The sequence below is a fragment of the Anticarsia gemmatalis genome, chromosome Z (assembly GCF_050436995.1).
Source record: "Anticarsia gemmatalis isolate Benzon Research Colony breed Stoneville strain chromosome Z, ilAntGemm2 primary, whole genome shotgun sequence".
In the NCBI taxonomy this organism is placed as follows: domain Eukaryota; kingdom Metazoa; phylum Arthropoda; class Insecta; order Lepidoptera; family Erebidae; genus Anticarsia; species Anticarsia gemmatalis.
The window spans coordinates 7058213-7084452 of NC_134776.1; the positions used below are offsets into that span (position 1 = coordinate 7058213).

Genomic DNA, 26240 nt, shown 5'->3' on the forward strand with positions numbered 1-26240 from the left:
TTTTCTTGTATCTACACCTAATGGGTGAATTATTGTTATTTGTTTATATCAGCTTAGCCTTTCTTCCAAGCTATGTTGGAGTCGGCTTCCAGTCTCACCGGATGCAGCTGAATATCATTGTTTTACATGGAGCGACTGCCTATCTGACCTCCGCAACCCAGTTACCTGGGATAACACGATACCCTTCGGTAAGACTGGTTGTCAGACTTTCAAGCTTCTGACTACTGTAAGTTAACGACTGTCAAAGCTATCATCGAAAATGACAACCGGAACCCACAATTTAACGTGCCTTCCGAAACACGGAGGAACTCGATATGAATAAGATGGTCACCCATCCACAAATCAACCTCGGCAAGCATGGCTTAACCTCAGAGATCGATCCGCATGGCTGTTGTTAACTAAGCCACGAGCTCCTCTATAAACCCAATGGGTGAATTATTGTTATTCGCTTATAATTTCTAAATAGGTATTCTTTAATTTTCCTAATTTTTGTTTGGTAACATAAACATAAACAATATTTTCAATATTTATACTGTATGTATCTAAAAACACAATAAATAAATAAATAGGTAAATAAATAATTGAGATTTGGCTCCTGGCGCTGTGGTTGATGTGGTGGTTTACTCTAATTACGGGGTCTCCACGCTTAAAGCCGCCGCTTTAACTGCGCGCGATACTTACGGGTTCGAGTCCCGCAGGGCCCAATATTGAGTTTCAGAATTCTTCTCTTTTTTAATAATTTCTTTAGCATATCTACGAGGTGTTAGGCAGCCGGTTGTCTAAACGATAGGTATAAGGCATATAGAGTCTGAATTACAGCCGAGTTGTTACCATTCTGCTTTAAGGACTCACCGTTTCGAAGATAATATGGTCAATGCTTGAAAGTCTTAAAATTGAGCTTTCTAATACAGATCGGGCGGAATAAATTGATTTTGTGGTGATTTTTACGCGCTTAAGCACTTACTTAAAGTTTCGTGTTACATGCGTCATATCATTTTAAAGGGACTGAAAGGACTGAGACAGAAGAAGTCTATAAGAAAGTAATAGTCTGCCTCCTCTAATAACAAGCCCAATTTAATGAGTTATATAGGTAGGTATCCCCAAAACGGTAAATTACAGGAGGTACGGTCGTACTGACAAAACCATAATTTTACCTATTTTGTTTAGGAAACCGCCTGACTAATATCCTATAATCTGTAAAATTGGATGCAGAATTCTAAAAGAAAAGAAAGTGGCTACTGGCTATGTTCTATAATATAGGAAAAAGTTAGTGTCATTTATTTTCTTGTGTGTGGTCTATGTGGTCTTAAGAGGCATTGTTCCCACAATATAAAAATGAACCTGGGAGAAGTCTGGTAAAAATAGTTAGCTAGTATACCTACCTACCTATTTTTATTACCTATATAAAAGATAATTTATTTACTAGGGAAAAAATGTGTCTATAACATAATATCGCGCTTTGTTCTCATATGAGCCCTTTAATTATCAGGTGTTGGCTTCTTATTATACATATTACTAATGATAACTTATTAGTGTCTAAGTTTTATAAGCAATTATTTCTACACCTACCAGAGTGTTAAACGTAAGGCTAACGTAAGGCCTACTGTTTGTCGCACTTGCATATAAAAGTGTGCTCTGAATATCAAAAATAATCGTTTAAATATATTTCGTTTGAATATAAACTCATCAAAATGTCTATGAAACTAGATGATCCGGTCTTGTAAGTAAAATAACTCACTCATTTACATTTCTGTTACCTATCTACTTCGTAGTACCACTTTACCAGCTCCTGAACGGAACATCCTTTTTGAAAGTTTTCCGGGGTACAAAGTATTTAACGTAAATTCAGGTTACAAAATATAGTAGATATATCCCAAGTTCATACCTACAAATAGATTTAAGAAGTTTTTGCAAGATTAATAAACGTCACTACAATATCGCGAGCGGGTGCCTATCCACTGGCCGAGGTTCATTGCATTTGGCCGATGTGCTACTCTTACTGATGAATAAGACAGATATTCTTTCCTTTCTTTCTTAAAAAAGACACCTCTCGCACTAAGAATTGCTCTTCTATCGCGGGGACTTTTACAAACATACAAACACACGGACACAAACCACAACCAGAAGCGAAACAATCTTTTGTGGATCGCACAAATAAACTGTTACGAGTGGGAATCGTATCCACTATGTACCTCCCGACGCAATGGTAGCGGCGTGGTGACCTTAACCACAGAGGAAGTATATGATGGATATGTTCTATAACAGCTGTCTGCTCTTCAACAGAAACATTAAAGAGCCGAAGGACTACAACTACATGAAATATATGCGCTTCGTGTTGAGGATCATAAGCTCATGGCCCGGCCGAGAGATGGGCGAAAAAGCTATGTGGTTCGAAGGAATGTACCATGCATACTTTAATACTTCACTTTCCCTTGTCTATCTTGTTTCTGGGTTTGCTTATTTAAAAATCCATAAATCATCTTTAACATTTCTTCAAATAGGACACAATTATATCGTGTTGCTTATGAACATGTTGTGCACGGTAAGTGACCACCTTTTTTTTATATTCACGAGTTATTTGCATACATTTTCAGTAAAGAATCGTGGCAAATTTGAGCCTAGAATCATATAAATCATTAAAGCTCATTTCGACAAAAGCCAAGGGGCCTTCGTTGCCAAAAAAATATCAAAATGTAATAACAATTATTTGTCTATTTTCAGTCACGTGCTTCCACATTATGTTGTTCTCTAAAATACAGAGCCGTAGCCAAACTGTTTATAGAAAAAATGCACTTGTTCTATCACAAAGATAAAACTGACTACGCGTTGGTGGCAAGTATCTAGATTTTAGTTTTTTTTAGTTGTTACCATTTATGTTTCTACTCAAAGAGGGAAACGATGTCCAATGAGTACCCACTACTGTTCAAACCCACATCCTATTGGCGGGACATCCCTTAACCACCGCCAAACGAAGATCAAGACGGCGTTTGTAGCGCATAGACATAAGACAGTGGGTCGATCACTTCGAAACAACGTAACAAACATTTGCGTATTTTTGGTAAAAGCATATAACATTTGTACATTATAAATATATTTTATTTTCCAGGTACACAGCAGAATGCATCGTTTCTCTCACTACTTCTGTATTTACTTGACGTTTTTGCAATTCCTCTCACTGTTTTTATTTAATCTAACGCCGGTATTCAACAACTACCTGCAAGGGTACTACAGTAATCGCAAGGAGAACTTGGTCAACGCTACTTTTGAGCACGCCATTTATTTCGTGTTCCCATGGAATTCTGACTCTAATTTCAATGGATACATTTACGCTTCGATCATCAATTGGTGAGTACAAACCACCTTGCTTTATACCTGCTAGTTTCACCACTAGGTATGCACGAATTAACTGTTAGGACCGTAGATAAATCAGCTTAGTTCTTATTCTGACTTTTATAACGAAAGATTTTTAAAACTTATCCCGGAGGTAAACAAAATAACATTGATTACCTAATAAGTATATTATACGCATTTTGTATTTTCAGGGTTGGATCATATTTGTGCTTGAGCAGCATTTGTATGTTGGACTGCTTTCTATCTCTCATGGTTTTCCATCTGTACGGACATTTCCAAATTTTACTTCATCTTTTGGAAACATTCCCAATACCAGCTGCATGCAAGACAAACTTGGAGGCCGATCCTTCAAGCGACATAATCGTGGGCAGCGAGATCTATTCCAAAACTGAACAAGACGTCGTGACGGACAAACTGAAGGAGTGTATTGTATATCACCTGATGATTGTAGAGTAAGATCATTATAATTTTAGTAACATAAAGGCTATGACGCTTCTACTATGTAGCTGTACGTAGTTACACAATTCCTCAAGGTAAACGTAAGAAATAATAGGCTTTGATTTCAAAGACGTGTGACAAACGTGCACACTCAGCATAATAATACTTATTTCAACTGGCTTTGCCTTTTATATCTATTTGGTATGGTGTATGTTTGAGGCATGGATGGGAATTAGCCAAAGGAAGTTTGTAAGGATCATACCAAAGGGCGTTCTTTGCCAATCCCTATGGGAAAAGGACGTGATTTGGTGTATGTACCTAGTGAAAGTAAATTACAGTTTTCTTTATACTAAAAACGTATCTATGTTGATCAATATCAAAATTATCTCAATGATTAATACATATTCCTGCTTTTAGCTTCGTCAACAATATTTCTGATGCTTTCGGACCAGCCTTAGCTTTCTACTACTTCTTTTACCAAGTGTGCGGGTGTCTGTTCCTTCTTGAAGTAGCTGAGTTGGTAAGGAATCACACATAATATTTGCTTCTCTAATCCCGGTTTCTGAGGTACCTGAGGTTTACCTATACAGTAGCGTTTAAACACATAGAAAAAAAAACGCAATTGAATAGTTAAACCACCGCTAAATGTACTCAGACACCGGGGGTCAATCTTTTATATTATAACGTCTAGTTACTTATTTAAAGAATATTGTATATTTTTTCATGTCTTTAAATCTTCCTGGTTATATTTTCAGACAGCTGAGGCCCTGGCTCGTTACTTGCCCATTACTCTGGTCATGTACCAACAGCTGATTCAGATGAGTGTCATTTTCGAATCCATCGGCGCTATGGTAAAAATGTTCATTATTTTATCTAACAACTAACTTAATATACTTATAATAGATAACAGTTCTTAATATCGCAAAGTGAATTGTTAACTCGATCAGATATTTGTCTTACAGCCATAGCCAATAATCCTCATCTTCAGACAAGGATAGCCCTCTTCAAATTGCAATAAACGCTCCCGTCTAGACTGTATGAGACTAAAAATAAAAACAATATCCCTGCTCCAATCAGAAAATGATATTATGAATGTTATAGGTAGTGTTGGAAACAACCGTTTGTAGGGGTAGACCGACAACAAACTTAGATATTAATAAACTACCTAGATTTTCTCTCATCTTACATTTTATAAATAGCTAGCTTCTGTCCATGACTTCGTCCGCATGAAAAGATTTCCCGGAGTGATAAGGATCCTGTTAATCCAGGTTATAAGCTCATCAGTGTGCCAAATTGCATTAAAATCCGTCCAGTAGTATTTTCGTGAAAGAGTAACTAATGTATATCTACATCCATCCATGCTTACAAACTTTCGCTTTAACTATAATACTATATATGTATGTAGGAAGATTCCGCTAAAATAAACTGACGCCTGACAGAAGATGCTACGGGAGGACAGGTGATCGTACATGCATTGTCAACTGTCGGACCTCATAGTCTGGCTACATTTAGTAGGGTTTATATTTAGTTGATAGTTGCACTAGCTGGCCGGCAAGTGACCCACGTCGCGGCCACTCTTTAAATAGATGCTTGCATTATTGAGAGTCTATCCATTAGGGCATGTCAATCTATCTATCCCGATTCACTGCAGTATTTGTTGCACTCATAATAGACACGGTTTTCCAAACGATGATGCTGTTTTGGACGGCTGCGAACAAGTTGATACCATTCAACTTTAATTAGGACTTACCGTTTTGGATATATGATGCTTAAAACTACTATTTACTTTTTGGAAACTTCTACTCTAATATCATCAAAATGATGTTGTTTACTAATAAGCATATGACGGTTTTATTTTTTGTACGTTTTCTTCTTACATAAGCTCTCGCTTCAACCATACCTTTAATAAAATATCTCTTGAGATTCTTCTTTCGATACGTCTTCGTTCTCTTTTTCTATATTTTTTTTAACAAGTTATTGTTCCACTTGTTTTGTTTACCTTACTATAATTATTGTTTAATATCTGGTATTCGTTATTATTAGTCAATCATTTTCTTCAAAACTTTTTGTTCATGGTCTTATGAGGCATAGCTTGTTAATCCGTTATTGTTTTTTTTTCTCTCAGTTAATGATTCTGCAAAACTTTGTCTTTTACATGGCAAACTAGATTTTGTAAGCCCTGTCCCTTCTTGAACAGGATTTATTGGATTCAATTGCTCTGAATCATTCATATTAACTGTACTTTGACCTTCTACTTGAGGGAGAGCTCTCTACGTCGGAGTGAGTGTTCAAGCTTTTTGAGAATATAAGTTCTAAGTAGCAAGAGTTAAAAGAAAACCATGAGGGCGCGTCATGAGTCTGACCCAAAATCATGCTGGCGTATCGTTTTGGTTGTTGTTTAACACCGTTTTCGATTGTTTTGTTTAGTTACCTATTTACTATGAATCTCAAAATTTAAAGAAAACCAGCTTCGTGCGAGTTGGACTCGCGCACAAAGGGTTACGTACCATTATTTATAAAAACTAAATAAGTATGAAAGGTACCTACTTACTTACCTACAAACAAAACAAACAAATCGCGTTTGTTATATTTGATGAAAATTTCCACGGTCTAACTATCACGGTGCATGATACACAGCCTGGTGACAGACAGACAGAGTAGTCTTACTAATAGGGTTCCCATTTTGCTTTTCTGATGCGAAACCCTAAAAACCAACGCTTTTTAAACAACTTTAATAAACCAAAGACTTTAAAGCTAGGTACTCGAAATACTCTAAACAGAAGACTGACCAATGAACTACCGGAATGAAAGATTGACCAAACAGCAAGATAGTTAAAAAAGTTAGGCGCGAAGTCTAGCACTTCGCTTGAACGTATCAATGTAGCGCTAATGATGAAACTAAACTTGCTAGCTGGACCAATCGATAGCACTAATTTAACTTCAGCGAGCGGTGGCTCAAACTTACTAATTGTGTTAAAACTTCGCCTAAACTTTATTGCAGAGCGAAAAAGTAAAGGATGCTGTATATTGCTTACCTTGGGAGTATATGAATACGAAGAATCGTAAGACCGTTCATATTTTCCTCATAAATGTGCAAGAACCGATCCACATTCACGCCGGAGGATTGGTGAGCGTTGGAGTGCAGACCATGGCTGCCGTAAGTTATAAATTCTATCGTAGATATTTTTTAACCCTTTACTCTCCCGCTGTTGGGCAAAGGTCTCCGTGTAAATTAAAGAGAGGGAGGGAAATTAGGCCTCGTAGAGTAATATGCAGACAAGAAACTTTACTTGTGATTCTCATTTATTCCTATAGCCCGATTGACAAAGGCAATGACCAGAGAATGAAATGCCCCCTTTAGTCATTATGCAATTTACTACATCCTGTACTTTCGTTTTGGTCTTTTATTGAACATCTCTCCTCGATCCGCCTATGGATGACCAACAAGTATTTTATTTGAAAACACAAGTGTACCTAATCACACGTACCTATTGTATTTTTTCCAGATCATTAAGACATCATTCTCTTACTTCGCTTTCCTGCGCACAGTCGAATAACTTTAGTCACGCTCTTTACGTTTTGGATAAATATCTTGAAAGCAAGTAAAAAATACGTACCAATTACTTATAACATAAATCACACCTTATTATTGTCTTACCTTATATTTTATTGATACTAGAAGCAATCAGAATAATAGAAAACCAGGCAAGTAATTTTGATTACCTAAGTCTGTAACTGTTTCTAGATTGCCGTGTTATATTCAAATTATAATTTTATTCTGAACATTGTTAGCCACACGTAATATCACAATATAATGCATTACATACTGTTTAGTTTTATTTCGATCTAGTCCTTTCTTCCATTTGCTATTAATTAGGTATCTAATTAGGTACCTACCTACCTTGGTATTTAGGATATCGCTACGTCGCGAAATCTGGAAACGTAAAGCTAAATTAAGTATCTGGGCTAATCTAGATGTTAAGTTCCATTAAACCCAACCCTAGGTAGTTGCAGAACCAAGGCACTTAACCCTTTTACGCATTGTTAAAGCCAAGTGCCTAAGTATTATTAGGTAAATTCGTCTCCATAATGCAAAAGCTGTAGTAACAAATTTCATTAAGTACGATACAAACCGACCCTTCTCATAACAGCTTCCGCTGCCATTGTTCACAGGCTTTTATGCCATCTCCCCTATAATAAACTTGACCTTCACTTCAAAGCTCAAGGACAAACAGGTGAGGATTTCCAGGAGGCAACAATGAGAATATATTATGAGTTCTTATTAAAAATTATATTATAACACAAAGTACTAACACTGTCCTTAGTATAATCCTACAATTGCAATGTCGCGTGACAGGTATAATTTCAAAATGATGATAATTTGCCCCCGCCGTCCGTCTGAATCCCAGTTTAGCAGAAAATAGTCTTGCTAAAGAACTACGTAGGTATTTGGTTAAGGTATGACTAAAACTGGGTATCGTCTTTATCAAATGGAAAAAACGAGACGAGATCCTACGTACTAATTTGAATGATGTTCTACAATCTATACTCTATGGCTATTAAAAAAAAGATTAATATTGGAATTTTCTAAATAAATGTAGTAACGTAAATAAATGGCAATAGTCTGACCTCGTATTACATGGGTGTAACATGTTGATGTTCAATGTTACCTGTCGTGGGCACTGAAACTTAAACAAACGTGCCTACACCTACGGGTCTAACAGGCGTAATGTTGTGTTAGTATGTCTGTCTGTATGGACAAAGTAAGTAAGTTTTATTTACTATGGGTTTTGTATGAATTTAATGATTCAGATGCTTGCCGAAGGGTAACTGTGGAAGGTACAGGTGTGGTTAAATAAAATCCAATAATAAATTTAAAAACATTTATTGAAAGTAAAATAAATTTACATAGATTGATAAATAATATTTAAAGTCGTCTTATACATCGATTCTGTTGAAATAAATACAATTTTATTACACATAAAGATAAATATCCGTAAGCTAGTTATCTACTTAATAAAATCGAAGTTATAATGTACTGATACTTTACGTGTATACTAAAGCAAAGAGACCATTGTTGCGAACTTATTAAAATAACTCAGGTACCGTTTATACATTCGGTTGTCGGCTATTAGTAGTATACATATTAAAAAGGTAAAAATGTTCACCAAGTCTGATCATGGAAAATGATACGATTTCTTTTATTTCTAACTGAATATTGCAGTTAAAAGCGCAGTCGTTAAAATATTGCATGCTCCCATTTGTATAAAACTATAACATATCATGTAAATAAACTCTTCAAACGATAATCTGTGTAGGTTTCAATTTCATATAAGTTCTTAGTGTCAAATTTCTTTGTGTTTAGTACAGTACTTGGACTTTAAAGTTAGCGGTCCTACTTGTCAGGCAACTCAGTATATTAACAATATAAATCATAATATATTTAATCATAACAATTGGAACATTACAAAAAAATAGTTAACTATGTAACAAATAACAAAATTAGTCTAGTTCATATTGCATCAGTTTAACTAAAAAGATAGTGATTTATGATCACCAACTTTGTCAAAGACAAAAATGTCTGAAATTAAATGTCACAGTCCTAAATTATCTAATTCTTAATTTGTCAAAATTTTATCACATTATTTTTCGTAAGTATATTTTTTTAAACATGCTTTTTTACACAGAGGACCAGCTGTGACGTATTAAGACGTTTGTATTGCACCAGATATATCTGGCTCAATTCAAGTCCAGCATGTTATCATTCTCTACTGGGCACATTACTATGTTATGTGCCGCTATTGAAAAGGTTCTATAAAAACCTTATATAACACTGTCTGACCCGAGAGCGAACATAGCACCTCGTCAGCAGTCGCGTATGACACCGAAACAATTGTGTTTTCGCAGTCATGAAAATAACGTATCATTTTCCATTACAATATTTCTAGAAAAGTTGAAGTAGAGTTGTATTAAACACACACTTAATGTATGTGGAGTTAAAAACATGAGGGGTACCATGGTATTTGATTACATATGAGATACCTATACCCAGAGAATTGAAACAGATGTCTACGAATTATATCGACTGCAAACCTAAGGTTTTCCGAACGAGACGCTCTGCAATTTGATTAAACTGTTCGCGATCCTCGCGCCACATCTTAGCGGCGTCTACATTAGCACCGCTCTCATCATTGGGCTCTGGAATTTCAAATAATCATCATAAAGGACTGCCTGTACGAAAGTCAACTGAGCAGACTTAATTTGGCATAAAAAGTAAGCAGAAGCGAATTCGCTGTCGTGTGTAGCAGTATAGCATAACAAAGCATTTTCTAACACGTAAAGGCACACTATTGAACTTAAATTTAAAGCACACTATACTGATACACACAAACTATGCTGATCTATACATTGAAGTCAATGGAGTATTCAGACATATCGATCCGAGATACAAAACTAACGACGTTGTACGCAAATAGAACAGAAATGCCAGAGTTCAAGTCATCATTGAAAAATTCAAAAGGTCAAAGGGAACACTACCGTTTACTAAAGTGCTTGTGAACTGCCTGTAAAGGTCTACTGGGTATTGACGCAGTAGTTCTTAGAATCAATATTTAAAGAAACGAAATGCTATTTATAGATTACTGCACTAACGATGTATGCTTTCGGGCATACTGACTCATGTTTGTAGGGACCAGTGATACTAAAAAATTTACAGTAGTTTGAGCCTAATTCCAACTTTAGTAATAAAAACCTTAGAGTTGGGAATGGAAAAGTTCTCTTACGAAAGCAGGTTTCCTTAACAAGTATATTACGCCAGCAATATATCACTCAGCATAAAGTAATTCATAGACAAAACACAAAAAAAAAACATGTTCAAAGCAGTTGGTTAATATTTTTCATATAACAGGATACCCACCCGCCAGCATACTGACGACCGACAGCAAGATCTTCTCGACACTCTGTACTGGCGACCATCTCTCAGCGCTGCTCTCATACCCCATGGGATCATCACCCGGAGCGTGCAAAATGGATATGCACACCCGGCCATCCGCGTAAACTGTAAAAAGAAAAATCATTAATATAATTATTTTTAATAAAACATTATTATATTATCCTTTTGGAATTAGGGTAGTTATCTATAATTTTGTATGTATTTAATCACATAGTGATAGTTAATGTCCAATGTAAACTTAACTAATCTCTAGCTACAGAGTGAAGAAGTAAGTCAAATTAAATTTGAACTAACTCCTGCCTCAGTGCAGGGAGATCAAAACCCAAGAGCTGATGACTAAATTACTACTATCAAGATAATAATATACTAAAAAGGTCATAACCCAAAGGATAGATAAAGGCTGAATAATATACTTACTATTTGGATGGAACATTTCGCAGACGAACTGCATCTTTGGTGGACTCAATGGGTAGTCCGGAGGGAACACTAGCTTAGCGGGAAAGATCCCGCCTTCGAAGCATGTCCCCTCGGGCCCGCTGTAACATACAAGTGAAATTAGAATAATTATTATTTAACCTTTACTTTTACTTTACAAAGATGTTCAAAGAAAAGTCTGCAAGTTTTAAATCTGCAAAGTTATGAAGTGTTACACTAATAAAATAACAATGAGCCTTTCTGTTAGTGAGTGAATAAGATATTATCAGTAAAAAGGATATGCACTGTTAAGATATTATATTGACCATTGATATTATACAGAGAGGATATGCATTGTTAAAATATAATATTGACCAAGTAGTAGTTCAACAGGCATTTTCTAAAAAAGACTTGTGTAATATTGGAAATTTCGCCTTATTATAATACGATGAAAATAAGTAAAAAATAAAACTCACGTAATAAGGGCCTCCCATTCAAAGAAGTTTTCTTCATTGATGGGTCCCGCTATAATCCCTTCAGGAGGATTGAGTGTCAATTCTGAAATGATGTATTTATAAATTAATAGAAGAACAGTCATTACACAAAATGTATTTAGAGAAAAGTAAAAGTTCGATCTTAATTTGTAAGATGATCTCTGAGACAGTTGATGTAGCCATAATGAATACCCTAGATAGAAATGAGATACGTGTCGAAAAGGATAAAATAAAATTATCGATGCACATAAGTTTTAATTATATGTACAACTTATAATTTTTTTTGTTGGCTGTTGAATTATAATAGACGACAATATATTTTCGTTTTATCTGACGTGCATACCAAGCCTGATAATAAAGGCATATCCCAAATTTTCATCATTGGAATGACTATCAGGATTACGGAAACAATCCTGTTAATTGGTTATTGATCGGCAGGACGACACGTGCGCAGATTTGCGTGGAAATGTGCATCGCGCAACGCATCCCGCCTATGTCTAATTTACATGATATATTATTATGTATGAAAATTACGACTCGTTACAATTACGAACATTACATAAAACATGTAACTGAAAATACGGATGCGATTTCAGTCATAAATTATAACATAATAGGTACTTTTTACGACAGTTCAGACAAAGAAATCTCATCCTATCATCTAACTACAATACCGATATATTCTGTCTATGATGAATGCTAAAATCCAATAAAGTATGAAATTATCATGTTCAGCAAAAGTTATTGAATTTCATAAAGGTACTACAATTGCGCGATTAAAATGACATCTGTTGCTGAGATCAGCTCATTAATTCTTTATTTAAAGGACTACAAGAAGAGTCTGTATATTAAGATTAAAAATAATTAAGGTAAGGCTTAAGCCACATAGTTGTTTATATTTTTCTATTCTTTGTTAGGTAAAGCAATAGATATGAGAAAACCAACTGATTTGATACATCAGGTCAAAGTGAGGAGGTAAGAAGATTTCAAGCATGACTAGCTTGATGCAAGACTGTATCAGATCACACAATTAATTGAAATACATATATAGTTGAATGTTGCCTACTGCAAGTCATAATAATATGCAATATGATAGCCATTGTTGATCACATTATGATTTCTAGGCACTTTACATGAGAGGGTCTTATTTTATGGTATGCAACAGTACCCGCTAGCCACATCATCATGTTGTTTGGCTCGGCTAAGTGCCAAAATTGAATAAAACAAAACACAACAGATTTATGCAATAGTAAAATTCTTGGAATGGATAAATTTTACTTACTGCTCATAAAGGCTTGATAATGTAACTGTTCTATTTTTGATAAAGCACTATTTACAGCATATTATTTTGTTGATTTTTTGTAGACAATGAAACATTTTATAACACTAAGCTCAGTGTAAATGAAATATGGGTAATATTATAATTTTAACTGGACTTTGGCTGTGCGGATGAAGGTAATAACAACAGTATTGAGTCTCAGAGATATATAATAGATTTAAATTGCTCAATAGTGGGAGGCCAGCTTGAAGTTGTATCAACTTATTACTTGGATAATTTTGTACCAAAGCAATAATTACTTTAGTATTAAAAACTAGGGTTTAAGATGAGCTATAGTATGATTGAGCTAAGGCTTTGTAATGGTGATGATGTAAATGGGTAAGGTACGAGAACAGTATAGTATTTTATATGTGTGGCTGAGCAAAGGGAGCACATGTTTTATAATAATCATAAGTTTTTTGGAGGTGAGGTGTGACCTAGTAGTACTTATTGTTTGAATATGCTTTACACCAATATTGATTTCTAAGTTGTGGACCGTATTATGTTTGATGTGTGCCGCTGAGCTTCTCGGAAACATTAGAAAGTGTATATTTAAGTTAAATTACAACAAAATCAACTAAAATGGTTACGGTTCATGTAGCTAAACTAGTAAAAATATAGTTTCAAATGCATAAGATATGGCAAACATTGGCTATCAAAAATATATGAAACATAATCATTACAAGGAGAATATGGTACCGATCAGTTGTTTTTAATGAGAATTATCCTTAGAGTTCTTAAAATATAAGTAATGATGAGGTTTAAAAACTACGCAGAGCAGCACATAATAGCAGCAGTATAATAATATTTAAAGTAATTAATTGCAAACAATATGTAACAGAATTTAATTTTTTTTTAATTAAAATTTCCATCAGCAATTTAAAAAACGAATCAAAATGACAATGCACATGTGAAAATATTACTTAAATGCCGAGTCAGTGTTGATGTGATTTGGCTTTTTTCTATCACCGAATCAAGTATTGATTTTTGCTCGGATGGGAAAGTTTAACTAAAATTTATACATAAAAACTATCAAATACTTACGTTTATACTCGGCCATAAGCCGCCGCAAAGCCGACCCGGCCATTTTTTAGAGAATTTCTACCAGCTAAAGTCAATTTTATTAAACTTTTTCTCAAAATTTTACACGAGTAAAAATCACAGCTGCGTCAGATTTGATAAAATTTGTGACGCGTGTTGCAGTTTGTAGTAAATGGTTCTTATCATATCATAAACACGAGTGACACTAGTTGCTTAACCATTTGCTTGCACGTATTTCTCGTTTGTTAGAAGAAGATAAAAGAGTTTAGGTGATCAAACACTATGCTTTCCAGTGATACGAAACGTGGACATTTCGTTTGGGGTTGTCAAACTAAAAAAATCTGCAAAATAAGTATTGATCCATCAGCTGAAGTCACTAAAACTGCTTAATAGAGTAATCATTTTACAACTAGTAAATGAAAAGAGCATTAATATGACATATAAAAGCGTATATATGCGCAAACTGCATTGTTTTTATTTTTGCATTTACAAAAACTGGAAGTGATATTTTGGTATTAATCTGTTGACAACACTTGTGACTGGGTGTGACGTTTGCAAACGAAAACCGCCATATTCAAACACTGCCATAAAAGTTATTTACACTTTTCGTTTAGTTATTAATATTGCAATCATATGAAGAAGGCAGAAGATACATTATCAGCAATTAGAAATGGAGCAAATAGGAGGAAATTTAGCAACAATGGAGTCCATTGTATTGTTGCCTGATAATTCTGTCAACAACGCCGTACAAGTAGGTCAACAAAAATATAAAATTAATCAAAATTTGTTGATATCTTGTTATTTTATTTTAATACACAGTGTTCTTATAATAATTGCTGTGACTTTGAAACAGAATTTTATCATTTTTGAATATATTTATCCAAGTCAATAATCATAAAAATGGTATGTTACTTACCTAGGCACATACTTAATAATATTTAGGTAGGCGTTAGCACAATGATATAACTTTGACAGCATTGTCTTTAGAAGTATTTGGGCCCGTACATAATAAGATTGTCTTGGATTGTTCAATACTTGGTGTTACCATTTAACCTGAAAAGAAATAGGTTAAAAATTTACATCTTTGATTGCATTGGACAGAGTTTTTCCTATTGCACTGCTGCAACTAACTACTTGTTTGTGATAGGGAGGGAGGTGATAGTTTTGCCTATGTATAACTAGGTAGGTACCTACTACACCACTATTCTCGAGAAGCGAGCCAATGAAACTAAATTAAAACAACAACATTTTATGAATGCTGCCTATAAAATGTCATACCGTGGCTTTTATTTCTATTCACCATCATCATCCCTTTGGAAAGAGGGAACGTTACCTAATACTTGTCTTTATTTTTGTAACTTGTTTACCTTTCTTATGTCAACTTAAACCTATGATTGTGTTGCATGATTATTAGATATTTGGTACTAGTGCCTAAAATAGGTAGGTAGGGACATAAAGTTATTATTTTGTACTTTCATTTTGTTAGAAAAAGTCACAGATAGATTGACTCACGGTCCAATGGTCATGAAAGTGTCTTCAGGAACGAAAGTTTGTGGAACGAGAGCAATATTGAAAACTATTCTTCGTTCACACTCCACTCGCGATCACCGCAGAGTGTTTCACTCGATCATCATTCTGTGGTTTACTTCCTTTCAGTCATTCATGAGTGAAGACTGAACTAATTGATCTGAAAGTACCAGGGTACCATATTAAGTTAGGAGTTATATTTAAGTTCTAATAAAATATAATTAGGCTCGATGTAGGTATTTGCATAAAGCGGTACCTACTTGTAGGACAAAGTTGCATTGATAAGATTTATGTGCACGCGTACTTAGCGAGCGAAACAAATTTCTGATAACAGAGGCAGAGCCATAAGAGATTTATCTGCTAGTAAATGTTATGGCTAGGTCACTACTGGCTACTCAGACAGACCTTAAAATTCAAACACTGCCTTAAAAGTTATTTACACTTTTCGTTTAGTTATTAATATTGCAACCATACGAAGAAGGCAGAAGATTCATTATTATTATTAACCGGGTTAAATTTTAAGCTAGGAAGTGAATCTGGGACGTAATTATGTGGCATAAGTACTGAGGCAGGTAGGATTTCTTACAATTTCGGAAGTTTTAATTATTAGATGACAATTTATTTACCTACACGATTTAACACGATACTACGAGCACCTGGTGCCTAGTCCTACCTGTACTAGTTGTCGCGAATTAATGCGGCTTTCTATGAACTTTTTAAGGTTTTCTTGCTAGTTATTAAGTTAGTAAATAAGTCTCGGAGAACTGATTCTTTTAAATAACTTAGTTTCTTGGGAGCTAATTTTAATGCATTAATAACACAGTTGCAGTATTCCCTAGCATGGGAGGAGGAAAACTCAGCGAAGTTCATATGCAGGCTGTGTATGAAAACGTTTTACAACGCGAATGCTCTGCAAAACCATAAGAATACTCAACATGATGGGGACATCACGGGAAGTGAGGGAGAACACCAGCCTACACCCTCGACACAGAATTCTCAGGCAAGTTGGAAACTCATTTCTTTTTTAAGCTTAATCCAAGTGTTTTGAAATTAAAAGGTAAATAATTAAGTTATACAACGACAACCTATGAGGATTTGTTTAAAGTCTTTATTGATTTGTAAAGGGTTTTTGTACACAAGTACATGCCAACCCATACATGAGGAATATAGGAATGTAGGAATTAGATAGTTTAAATAAAAGACCATTAGACTACCACGGGGTAGACTGGCATAATAAGAGTAGGGACTATTACATGGTGTAATTTCTTGTAAATAGGTAAGCAAATTTTCTTTTTATTAAGAAAAGTTTATATTAATGACAATTATTTTTAAATCCACACAGAACATAAATGGGCTTTGCGGTTTCAAATTCGTACCTCTCAAAGCGCGGGAATCAGATCTAACGACAGTCTACGATGGACTGACGACGAGAACGTTCTCCGAAGACACCTCGTACCTCATAGTGACGGTTGAAGGCGATGATATAGACAGTGATGCTATGAGTCGCTCCAGACTTGATGGGGTGCTCAAGAAGGCGCCTATGAAACCTAAGCAGCCTATTGATTTAAGGTAACGTGTAGTCCTAGTCCTAGTTTTATGGCCATGATGTATGGAAGATGATTGCGGTAATTTTAATTGAAACTGTTAAAAAATTTAATCGTATATAAATTACTAGATTACCTTTCTTTAATTAGGTATTAAAGTTTGGAGTCGTTTAAGTTTATTTGTAAGAAACTAATGTTATTTTTTTTTTACTTAGAGGGCCGTTCACCTGCACTTTTCCATCTACATTGCGTCCGGACCAGCAATGCCGTCAAATATTCTTCAATTGCTGCGATTACTCTATGCATTATCGGGAAGACCACACCAAGAGGCGAAAAGCGGCATTACGCTGCCAAGTTTGCGAAAAAAGACTTGACCGAGACGTTTACCCTAGTGATCCCATTACCGCTCAACTGCAGACACCTAACACGTTCACTTTCTCCTGCCGACCTTGCGCGCGAACTTTCCTAGACATCGCTGAGTTCGATGAACACAATCGCATTGTGCACGCAAAGATAAAACCACATCAATGTTCCATATGCGCCAAACGCTTCACCCAACAAGGAGGTCTGCAACAACATATGAGAATGCACACAGGCATAAGACCTTTCGTTTGCACGTTCTGTCCTAAAGCTTTCACTCAAAAAGCGGGATTAGATCAACATCTCCGAACACATACTAAAGTGAAGCCTTTCAAGTGTGTGATATGCAGCAAATGTTTCTCTCAGTCGGTGCATCTGAGGCAGCATATGAGAACTCATACTAACATACAACCGTTCGAATGTTCCGTGTGCGGGAGAAGATTTAAACAAAGCAGCCATTTAAATTTCCATATGCGATCGCACGTTGCAGACGGCTCATTGGTATTGAATAATCTCTCGCAAGTGGGACAGCATGATCAAATGGAGTTCCTCAATTTAGCGAACTTGCAACAAGTGCAAGACGGCGAGACTCTGTACTATGCAGCCGAGTTGGCGACCGGACCATTAGCTCATCAAAACCCATTCAACTCTGATTCCCAAGTTGTTATTCCGGACAATGTACTTTCATTGTAATATTCATATGTATAAACATTTCTTACTTATATAACATTGATTTTGTTTGTCAAAGTTAGGCCTTATTGTAGTTTGTACATTGTTGAAGAATAAAATATTTTTAAGCGTACGTACGTGATTTTTATTCAAAGACATTTAGTCATCATCTAAGTTATCTGTACGTCTTAATTCAAAATGAATATATTATTTTGGTAATTAATTGTTACATGCAACGCTCACTATAGAAAGAATACGGACTAGTGCGGGCGCCCTGTTCCGTCGATCGATACCCGGCGAGCCCTGCAGTCTGCGGAATATTGCAACGGCGCATCCAAAACACCAGGAGATTATGGAACCACAGGAGATATACTTTCAGCTGCAGTTAGTGCTTATACTATACCAATCTGCGGGTTTGTGAATGGAGCCTGAATGAATGAACGTCTGCGTTAGGGGTGGGGGGAGTCACTCACGACGAACGTACTACGAGCTAGGTGTTAGGCGTGTGCGTTCGCGCAGCGGAATGTTGTTGAATTTAAAGATATTAATTATGCAGATATTTAGTGTATGACGTCGTATAATTGTGTGTGGTAAAAAAAAAATTGTGTACGCGGCTATTGTGGAGAAATTCACCAAAAACTGATTCCGCTGGGCGAACGTTGTCCTGGCGGAACTTATTTTAATCCATAGACTTTAGAAGAAAAGAGGTGTGTCCAAAAATTAGTGTGTATTTGTGTGTAATTGTGTATGTATGAATAAAATGAGTGCATGCATAAACTTCGGAGAAATTCAAGTTTCCGCTACGCGAACGTTTGGCCATTAGCTAGTTTTCATATAAAGCGCTTACATAGAGAGCTGTAGATTTTTACATACGTTGTTTTGAATTTGTTTATATTTGTTTAAAAAACAGATTTAGAAAAAATCGTAGGGCTTAAAAGATAAAAATATAAACGTAAAATACACTTAATAGGTCTTAGTTCTTAAAGTATGCACTTTGGGGTCTAGATTTTCACGTTTATACAAACCTTGTAAGTATCTGAAACATGTTGCCAAGTATCAATGATGTTCCGATATTAATTAAAGAGTTAAAGGACAATTTTACCATGAATAGATCACTGTTTACAAAACAGTCAAATATCACGACGTTCTAAAGGAATTGCATGGTAAAATGTATGCCAAAAATTAGTTTATTCATTCAACTATTCACATGCAAAATTTCATGTCATTAAATTTAGTAATTAAAGAAATCAATTAAAATACTGACGAAGCATCGAAAACCTACATAACCCGACCAAGTTCGGATAGCTACAAAAAAGCGTCCATGCAATATATTTAGGTAACATCCCAAAATTTACCGTATAATACCGGTATTGAATTGGTATAGGTGATAACACAATTGTTGTTTCGATATAATTTAAAGGTCATTTATTTTTGTACACCAAATGTTAGTTAAAACAAAAAGTTTATTGCTATCGTTGCAAGCGTTTGTTAACGTTATTATAATTACTTATTTAAGTGTGTAATGAAACATAATTAAGTATGTACTTAATAAAAAAAATTTTTGTACACGGATATTTAAATAGAAAAGTACTTGTTAATTGAAGATTTGTTTTTATCGTAGATAGTTGGGTTATTATTAAAAAAATATTTTTAATTCAAGAAATGCAATTGTTTTATTTTTTCCTAACGCTTGTGTACGGAACTGTACCATATTAGTAAATACTATATTGGAAGGTTAAGAACGTCTCTTAGATATATGGCTGGGCCGCTTTTTTGTAGCTATCCGAACTTGGTCGGGTTATGTAGGTTTTCGATGCTTCGTCAGTATTTTAATTGATTTCTTTAATTACTAAATTTAATGACATGAAATTTTGCATGTGAATAGTTGAATGAATAAACTAATTTTTGGCATACATTTTACCATGCAATTCCTTTAGAACGTCGTGATATTTGACTGTTTTGTAAACAGTGATCTATTCATGGTAAAATTGTCCTTTAACTCTTTAATTAATATCGGAACATCATTGATACTTGGCAACATGTTTCAGATACTTACAAGGTTTGTATAAACGTGAAAATCTAGACCCCAAAGTGCATACTTTAAGAACTAAGACCTGTTAAGTGTATTTTACGTTTATATTTTTATCTTTTAAGCCCTACGATTTTTTCTAAATCTGTTTTTTAAACAAATATAAACAAATTCAAAACAACGTATGTAAAAATCTACAGCTCTCTATGTAAGCGCTTTATATGAAAACTAGCTAATGGCCAAACGTTCGCGTAGCGGAAACTTGAATTTCTCCGAAGTTTATGCATGCACTCATTTTATTCATACATACACAATTACACACAAATACACACTAATTTTTGGACACACCTCTTTTCTTCTAAAGTCTATGGATTAAAATAAGTTCCGCCAGGACAACGTTCGCCCAGCGGAATCAGTTTTTGGTGAATTTCTCCACAATGGCTGCGTACACAATTTTTTTTTTACCATACACAATTATACGACGTCATACACTAAATATCTGCATAATTAATATCTTTAAATTCAACAACATTCCGCTGCGCGAACGCACACGTGTTAGGCACAGCAAAAGTAGGCAAGACACCTACTTAATAAATATATTATTGTCTATAGTTGGTAAAATATAACTATAATAACGACCGATTTCAGTAGCCTATCTTTATTTTTTGTATGACTGGTTATTAAAATTCAAGCATAATAAAACAGGCCAATCAATTGAACTTTGTTCGACAAATCATTTTGAAGATAAGCAATGATAAAAGATGAGAAATGAGGGTGATGTCATTTTTTTAAATTGATCGTTTAATAATAAAATAATATTTGCCGGATAAAGAAAATTTTATCTACAAATAGCTCGAAGGAATCAATGCCTACTTATAATACGAAATAATAATTAATTTAATAATCAACAAAAAAAATATTTTTTTTAAGTCACCAGTAATTTTACCATGAACTACTAAATATGAAACAAGATTACCTACATTATGTAGTTTTATATTCGGAGCACGGGCCGTGGCGCGGCGCAGCGGCTGAAACCTAAGTCTGGGCTGGAATTAATAGACTGCATAATGCATACACTTACTTTTCTCAACGAAAATATAAACACTATTTATTCCGACTTTATCCTAATTAATATTGATTTATTTAGAAAATTTTAAAGTCCAAAAACTCTTGGTTTACAAAGATTAGACAAGCAAGAATCAAGACCAGAATGCATTGCCACGTAGTTCTTGCATTCACCAGCTGAAAAGTGCAAGGACTGCATTCACAACACCAGGAGACTATAAGCGTGTAGGAGTTATTGTGACCTAGTATTTTCACGGCTCTAGAGTAACAATGCAAGATTGTGAGTGTTGCAGTCTGTGTCTAGACTTCAAGAGAATGCATTCTACCTATGCTGATTATAACGCGGTCCCGATTTTTATGAGGAAATTAGGGGCAAGGTGATTTTAAGATTTTATTTTACTTTAGAGTGTGCATTTTTAGCAGTCGGGAAGATCTAGAAATTACTTTTCTTTCTAATCAGTATTAATCATTCGTTTTAACAATGTCATAATTAGGCATTCGCACTGCCGCTCTGTATACAATGTTTTGAGTAACTGCAGTTTCTATCATTCCCAATCACTGCACCGATGCACCTGCCACAGTGTAGCTTCACTAGCGTGCACCGAGTTACTAGGAACTCATAAACCTACAAGAGCATTATCATACCGGAATTTTCATTATACGTATTTGCTTGCTACGACACAGGTACACGGGGAAATGCACTTTCCCACTCTCACCTAGTGCTTTTAGGTACTATTACCTTCCTGCTTGCTCTACGCCTACTACGATGCTAGCGGGTGTAAGGTTGTGGAATGGGTCAGTGGGTGAGAAAAGCAGGCTTTTCAAGTTTTCAGTACGATAGTAACGTTTAAGCATTTGTGCCAAGACGTTGTAAACGACGGTCATATTGACCACGTATAACATGATAACGCATGATAACTTCAGTCGCTTATTTAATGTTATCCAGAAGTACCTATATCATATGAGTACGCATGCTAGTCCTACTACCTAGGTATACTATTAGATGCCCACTACACACCTATACTACATCACGGTTTATTAATATGAGCACAACAAACACAAACACAAAAATGAGCCGGTTAATGCGATCTCTACATTGTCATTCTACTTCTAAGCAAGTACTATAATTAAGGTATTTTTTATTACCCCTTGGCTGTCCCACTGCTGTGAAAAGTGTATAAATAAATATTAAGTAGGTATATATATGTTACTGTAAAAGCCCGGACTGTGGTAAATCCTAAGATTTTCCGGTAAAACCTAAGATTTACCAACTCTCAATGGTAAAAGTCCGAACAATTATTTTATTTCGAACTTTTACCTACCTCTATTCACTTAGTAAATCTTACCAGAAATAAATAAATAACTCCTACCAAAAAAAAATATTTTATAATTTTGTGGATTATTATTATGTTGTGGATATTATTGAGCCATGACTACATTAAATCTGTAACATAATATGTACATAAAATATTATAATAAACAGTACATTATGTAAAACACTTTCACGGATATACCTACATAGATACTGACATTGCGTTTGAATACGTCTAGAGTCTAGACTACGATATGTCCCAGTATTATTTTTAGAAACAATGACTGTGTTTCTGATCAAGTTATTCAGACTACAAAATAACAATATATTTGAATAATTTCAACATAGAATTTGGAAATATTGCCGGCAGAATACTGAACTACAATCCAGAGACAGTCAAAAAATTTCGTGTTGTTTTATTAAGACAAATTAATAAAGTTAGAGGTCTCCAAAAATTGCAGCAAGTTTATGTAAATACCCCATAGTAACATAGCATTTATGTGCAAAAATAACTTTTACAAAACGTACTTATGAGTTTTTCATCCGATAAGACACGAAGAGTTATGAATTAAGGTTTTTATGTTGAATGCAAATTGCGGAAACTTAACAATGCATTTGTTATGATGCGTACACTATTCGTTTAGACAAAGGTATTGTAGCGATGACGAGTCGTCAAAACAATGCCGCAGCGTGTGGGCGCAGTGTGTTGGTTACATTTCGGTCTCTTGTATATTTTGTTAGAGCCGCGTATGGCACGCCAGAGATAACAAAGGGATCACTGATGGCCGCATCCTGACCGGCCGAGACGAGACACAACCCTTTTGTTTTGTAATGACCTTTGTTTCATTATGCTTTTATATTTGTATCATACTAGCAGCCCACCACGTTTTCGCCCGGTTATACCGGATTAATCGTAACAACACTTAAAACTTCCCTTTGAATCACTATCTATTAGTGAAAAACGCTTGAAAATCCGCTCAGTAGATCTTAAGATAGGCAAAGCGCCTCGGTGAGGGATATATTTTATAATATTTATTGAAGGTTATTATATACTTACACAATCCATAAAAAACGGTATCAAAATCCATTGAGTAGTTTTAAAGATCTATGCATACATAGGGACAGACAGCGAAAAGAGTTTTGTTTTATAAATACTAAGTAAGTGATAATAATATACCGAATATACTATTTTATGTTGTGTAACATAAAAGTTACATTATTACGCTATATTTTTATTAACATATCGTTAGTGATAACAAAATGATGTATTTATTATTATGTTATTACCTAAGTACAATATACCCCTTGTCTATTATAAAATAAAATCTACATCTGTTAGATTTAACTTAAAATCTACTGATCAGATTATTGCGGGGTTTTTAAAAATAGTTACGGTGATTTGTAAGGTTGGTTTTGTATAAAGTGATAAACAATATCATGATTTTTGAAAATGTAGAAAAAATTTAAGCGTTCCATCGGACGGTTTCTGCGCATAAAACTATCTACAGGATCTGCTAGTACCTAATTGATTACATTTTCTATCCGTCTATATGAGAGTATTTGTTCCACAGACAGCTGGACTGATTGTTATGAAATTTTGTCAATGTCATTGAGTTTAATAAAGAGTACCTAGATTCACAATTGAATCTGAATCGTAGTAAAAAGTACTGCTTAAAAGATATTAAAAATACGGGCGAAGTCGCGACAGGCAGTTAGTCTTGAAATGAGTTTTAAGTGCCTGCTACTTTTGTGCTACTTAGAATGTGAATATTTCAGGAATCCCATAGAGTTGTTTGACAAATAGTACTCACCGACTATTTCCAAAATATTCGTTAGTCTGTCTGCTTGTTCGGTATATTCTTCATTATAGCAAAGCCAAATTTAATGAGACTTTTGTTGAAAGACTAGGTGATCCGACAAACTTCTGTCAAAGGTTATTTATTTTTAATTTCATTGTTTTTGATTGACGTACGATCTCCGAAAAATAAGAACAGTTTTTATGGGAATTAAAAAGAAATGATTATAGTATTTTTACGCAATTTTACATTCCTTTTTTTACATACTAATCGGTCCCAAATTAGAACGAATTTTGTTATATAAGAGTTGCTATAACATTAGTCCAGTTATCCTCAAATTTGCTTACCAAACATTTAGCTATAGTTAGGTATTGTACGGTTATGCTATCACACTGTATAGTCGAGCCACGCAGGTTTACCTATGTGGAGTAAGTTTCTTGGGTAAAAATCTAATAATTCACAGACCAAAAATACACAAGTCATGCTAGAATATTTGCAAGCTGTAAGTTGGTATTGAGAGCTTACTAAGTACGTAATTATAGAATTCATTTGTTGAAATATCTATCTAGTCTGGTAAGCAAGAACTTCAGACTTTAGGCAAGAAGATTTAGGGTCCTAAGTAGTAGATACATTTGTTGTGGCTATGTCATATTTAAAAAGATAACAACGGCCTAAATTATAATTATGACATAAAGTACTTGTAGTACAACTGTAACACTTATATTATGTACAATCCCCTAATACCACGCGTCATTTAATAGCTCGCATCTAACAAAGAAAACAGAAACGATAGAAAAAAGTCTGTCCAATCCGTCTAATCTTAAAATTGTAAAAAAAGTTGCCAGTTTGGTCCCACAAGTAAAGATCCCAATATTATTTGCACAATGTTTGGTTTTTCTACGTTCACACTCGTTGACGTTATCTTTAACCAGACATGTTGTAAAACTGAACATTTTTTTTGTCCGTCAGATTCAGATAGCAATTAGTAAGTTTTTTAACCTCGAACAACGCACATGTGGCTGCTACGCCAGTCGTAATTTATATTTGTTTACATCCGCCGTCCGAGGGTTAAACGTGTAAGGGTTGAGTCGATATATGTGTATTTAGGTACCAAAATCCGACTCATGGTTTGATTTTTTGTCAAGATGTAATATTACGAATTACTGTGATTGTCGAAACGGATCATCAGTTAGGTCTAGCACATGCCTGATATTATTGAAAACTATTGTTTTTGCAGCTCGAAGGTATAATTTTGTAGCCATCGCACGTTTGATATAAATACTTGTATGTAATCAAAATGTTCTATCATATCAAAACAGAGTGATAAAGCGCACAACACATTCGTTTCAAATTCAGCTGAGTAATGAATTGCTAAACGTTCGTGTATATAAACTTGATATCACAAACGTAACGAACAAGTAATGTACATTGTCTTAATCTTCTTGTGCGGCGCGTACAAAAAGCATTTGAAAGATTAAATTCCCCTAACGCCTTTTAAGTCGCCGTCTGCCGATGGCATTGTTTACATTGGCCGTCCGTTAATGGATCCTGTTCCATGCAAATGTAGGCGTAGTGATAGAAGTACGTCTAATATTACTTTGAGTCTGCCCCATTATAACTAGCGTCAAATAATGTTTGTGACCGAACGTTTTGTCGGATACGTTTCAGATTTAAAATGTTAGTTGAGCATGTTTGTACTAAGTACTTAGATAGGCACTTTTGTATAGATAAAGATATACATACATTGATGGAAAAATAAATGCATCTTTTGCTCATACATTATTGTTACTATTTCAGCTTATGAAAGTTCGGTTTAAAAATGTTCAAAGGTTACAAGGATAGACTTAATCTGATTATGAGGTAAGAGCTTCGAGGACAGCTGTCTCAGATCTGAGTATTTACATACTATATATTATAGGTTTGTTCAAGT

At 34.8% G+C, this 26240-nt stretch overlaps 3 protein-coding genes across 3 annotated transcripts; 2 read left to right on the top strand and 1 right to left on the bottom strand.

Annotated features, from left to right (window-relative positions):
- The first annotated feature begins 1582 nt into the window (after positions 1-1582).
- LOC142986255 (uncharacterized) lies at positions 1583-7574 on the top strand. The gene is made up of 9 exons (XM_076134653.1): positions 1583-1720; positions 2284-2542; positions 2722-2832; positions 3107-3345; positions 3543-3803; positions 4207-4309; positions 4545-4640; positions 6791-6946; positions 7296-7574. Exons 1-9 carry the CDS (start codon positions 1692-1694, stop codon positions 7344-7346), a joined length of 1305 nt encoding a protein of 434 aa, XP_075990768.1. The 5' UTR covers positions 1583-1691; the 3' UTR covers positions 7347-7574.
- A 1084-nt stretch (positions 7575-8658) lies between these two features.
- On the bottom strand, positions 8659-14320 carry Ubc7 (ubiquitin conjugating enzyme 7). Its single transcript, XM_076134837.1, has 5 exons — positions 14012-14320; positions 11632-11713; positions 11159-11277; positions 10706-10846; positions 8659-9987 (listed from the first exon to the last, which is right to left on the bottom strand). The coding sequence occupies exons 1-5, from the start codon at positions 14052-14054 to the stop codon at positions 9866-9868; spliced, it is 507 nt and encodes a 168-aa protein (XP_075990952.1). The 5' UTR covers positions 14055-14320; the 3' UTR covers positions 8659-9865.
- Positions 14321-14678: 358 nt separating this feature from the next.
- LOC142986664 (uncharacterized) lies at positions 14679-18185 on the top strand. Its single transcript, XM_076135219.1, has 4 exons — positions 14679-14759; positions 16359-16535; positions 16878-17104; positions 17295-18185. Exons 1-4 carry the CDS (start codon positions 14679-14681, stop codon positions 18130-18132), a joined length of 1323 nt encoding a protein of 440 aa, XP_075991334.1. The 3' UTR covers positions 18133-18185.
- The last annotated feature ends 8055 nt before the right edge of the window (positions 18186-26240 follow it).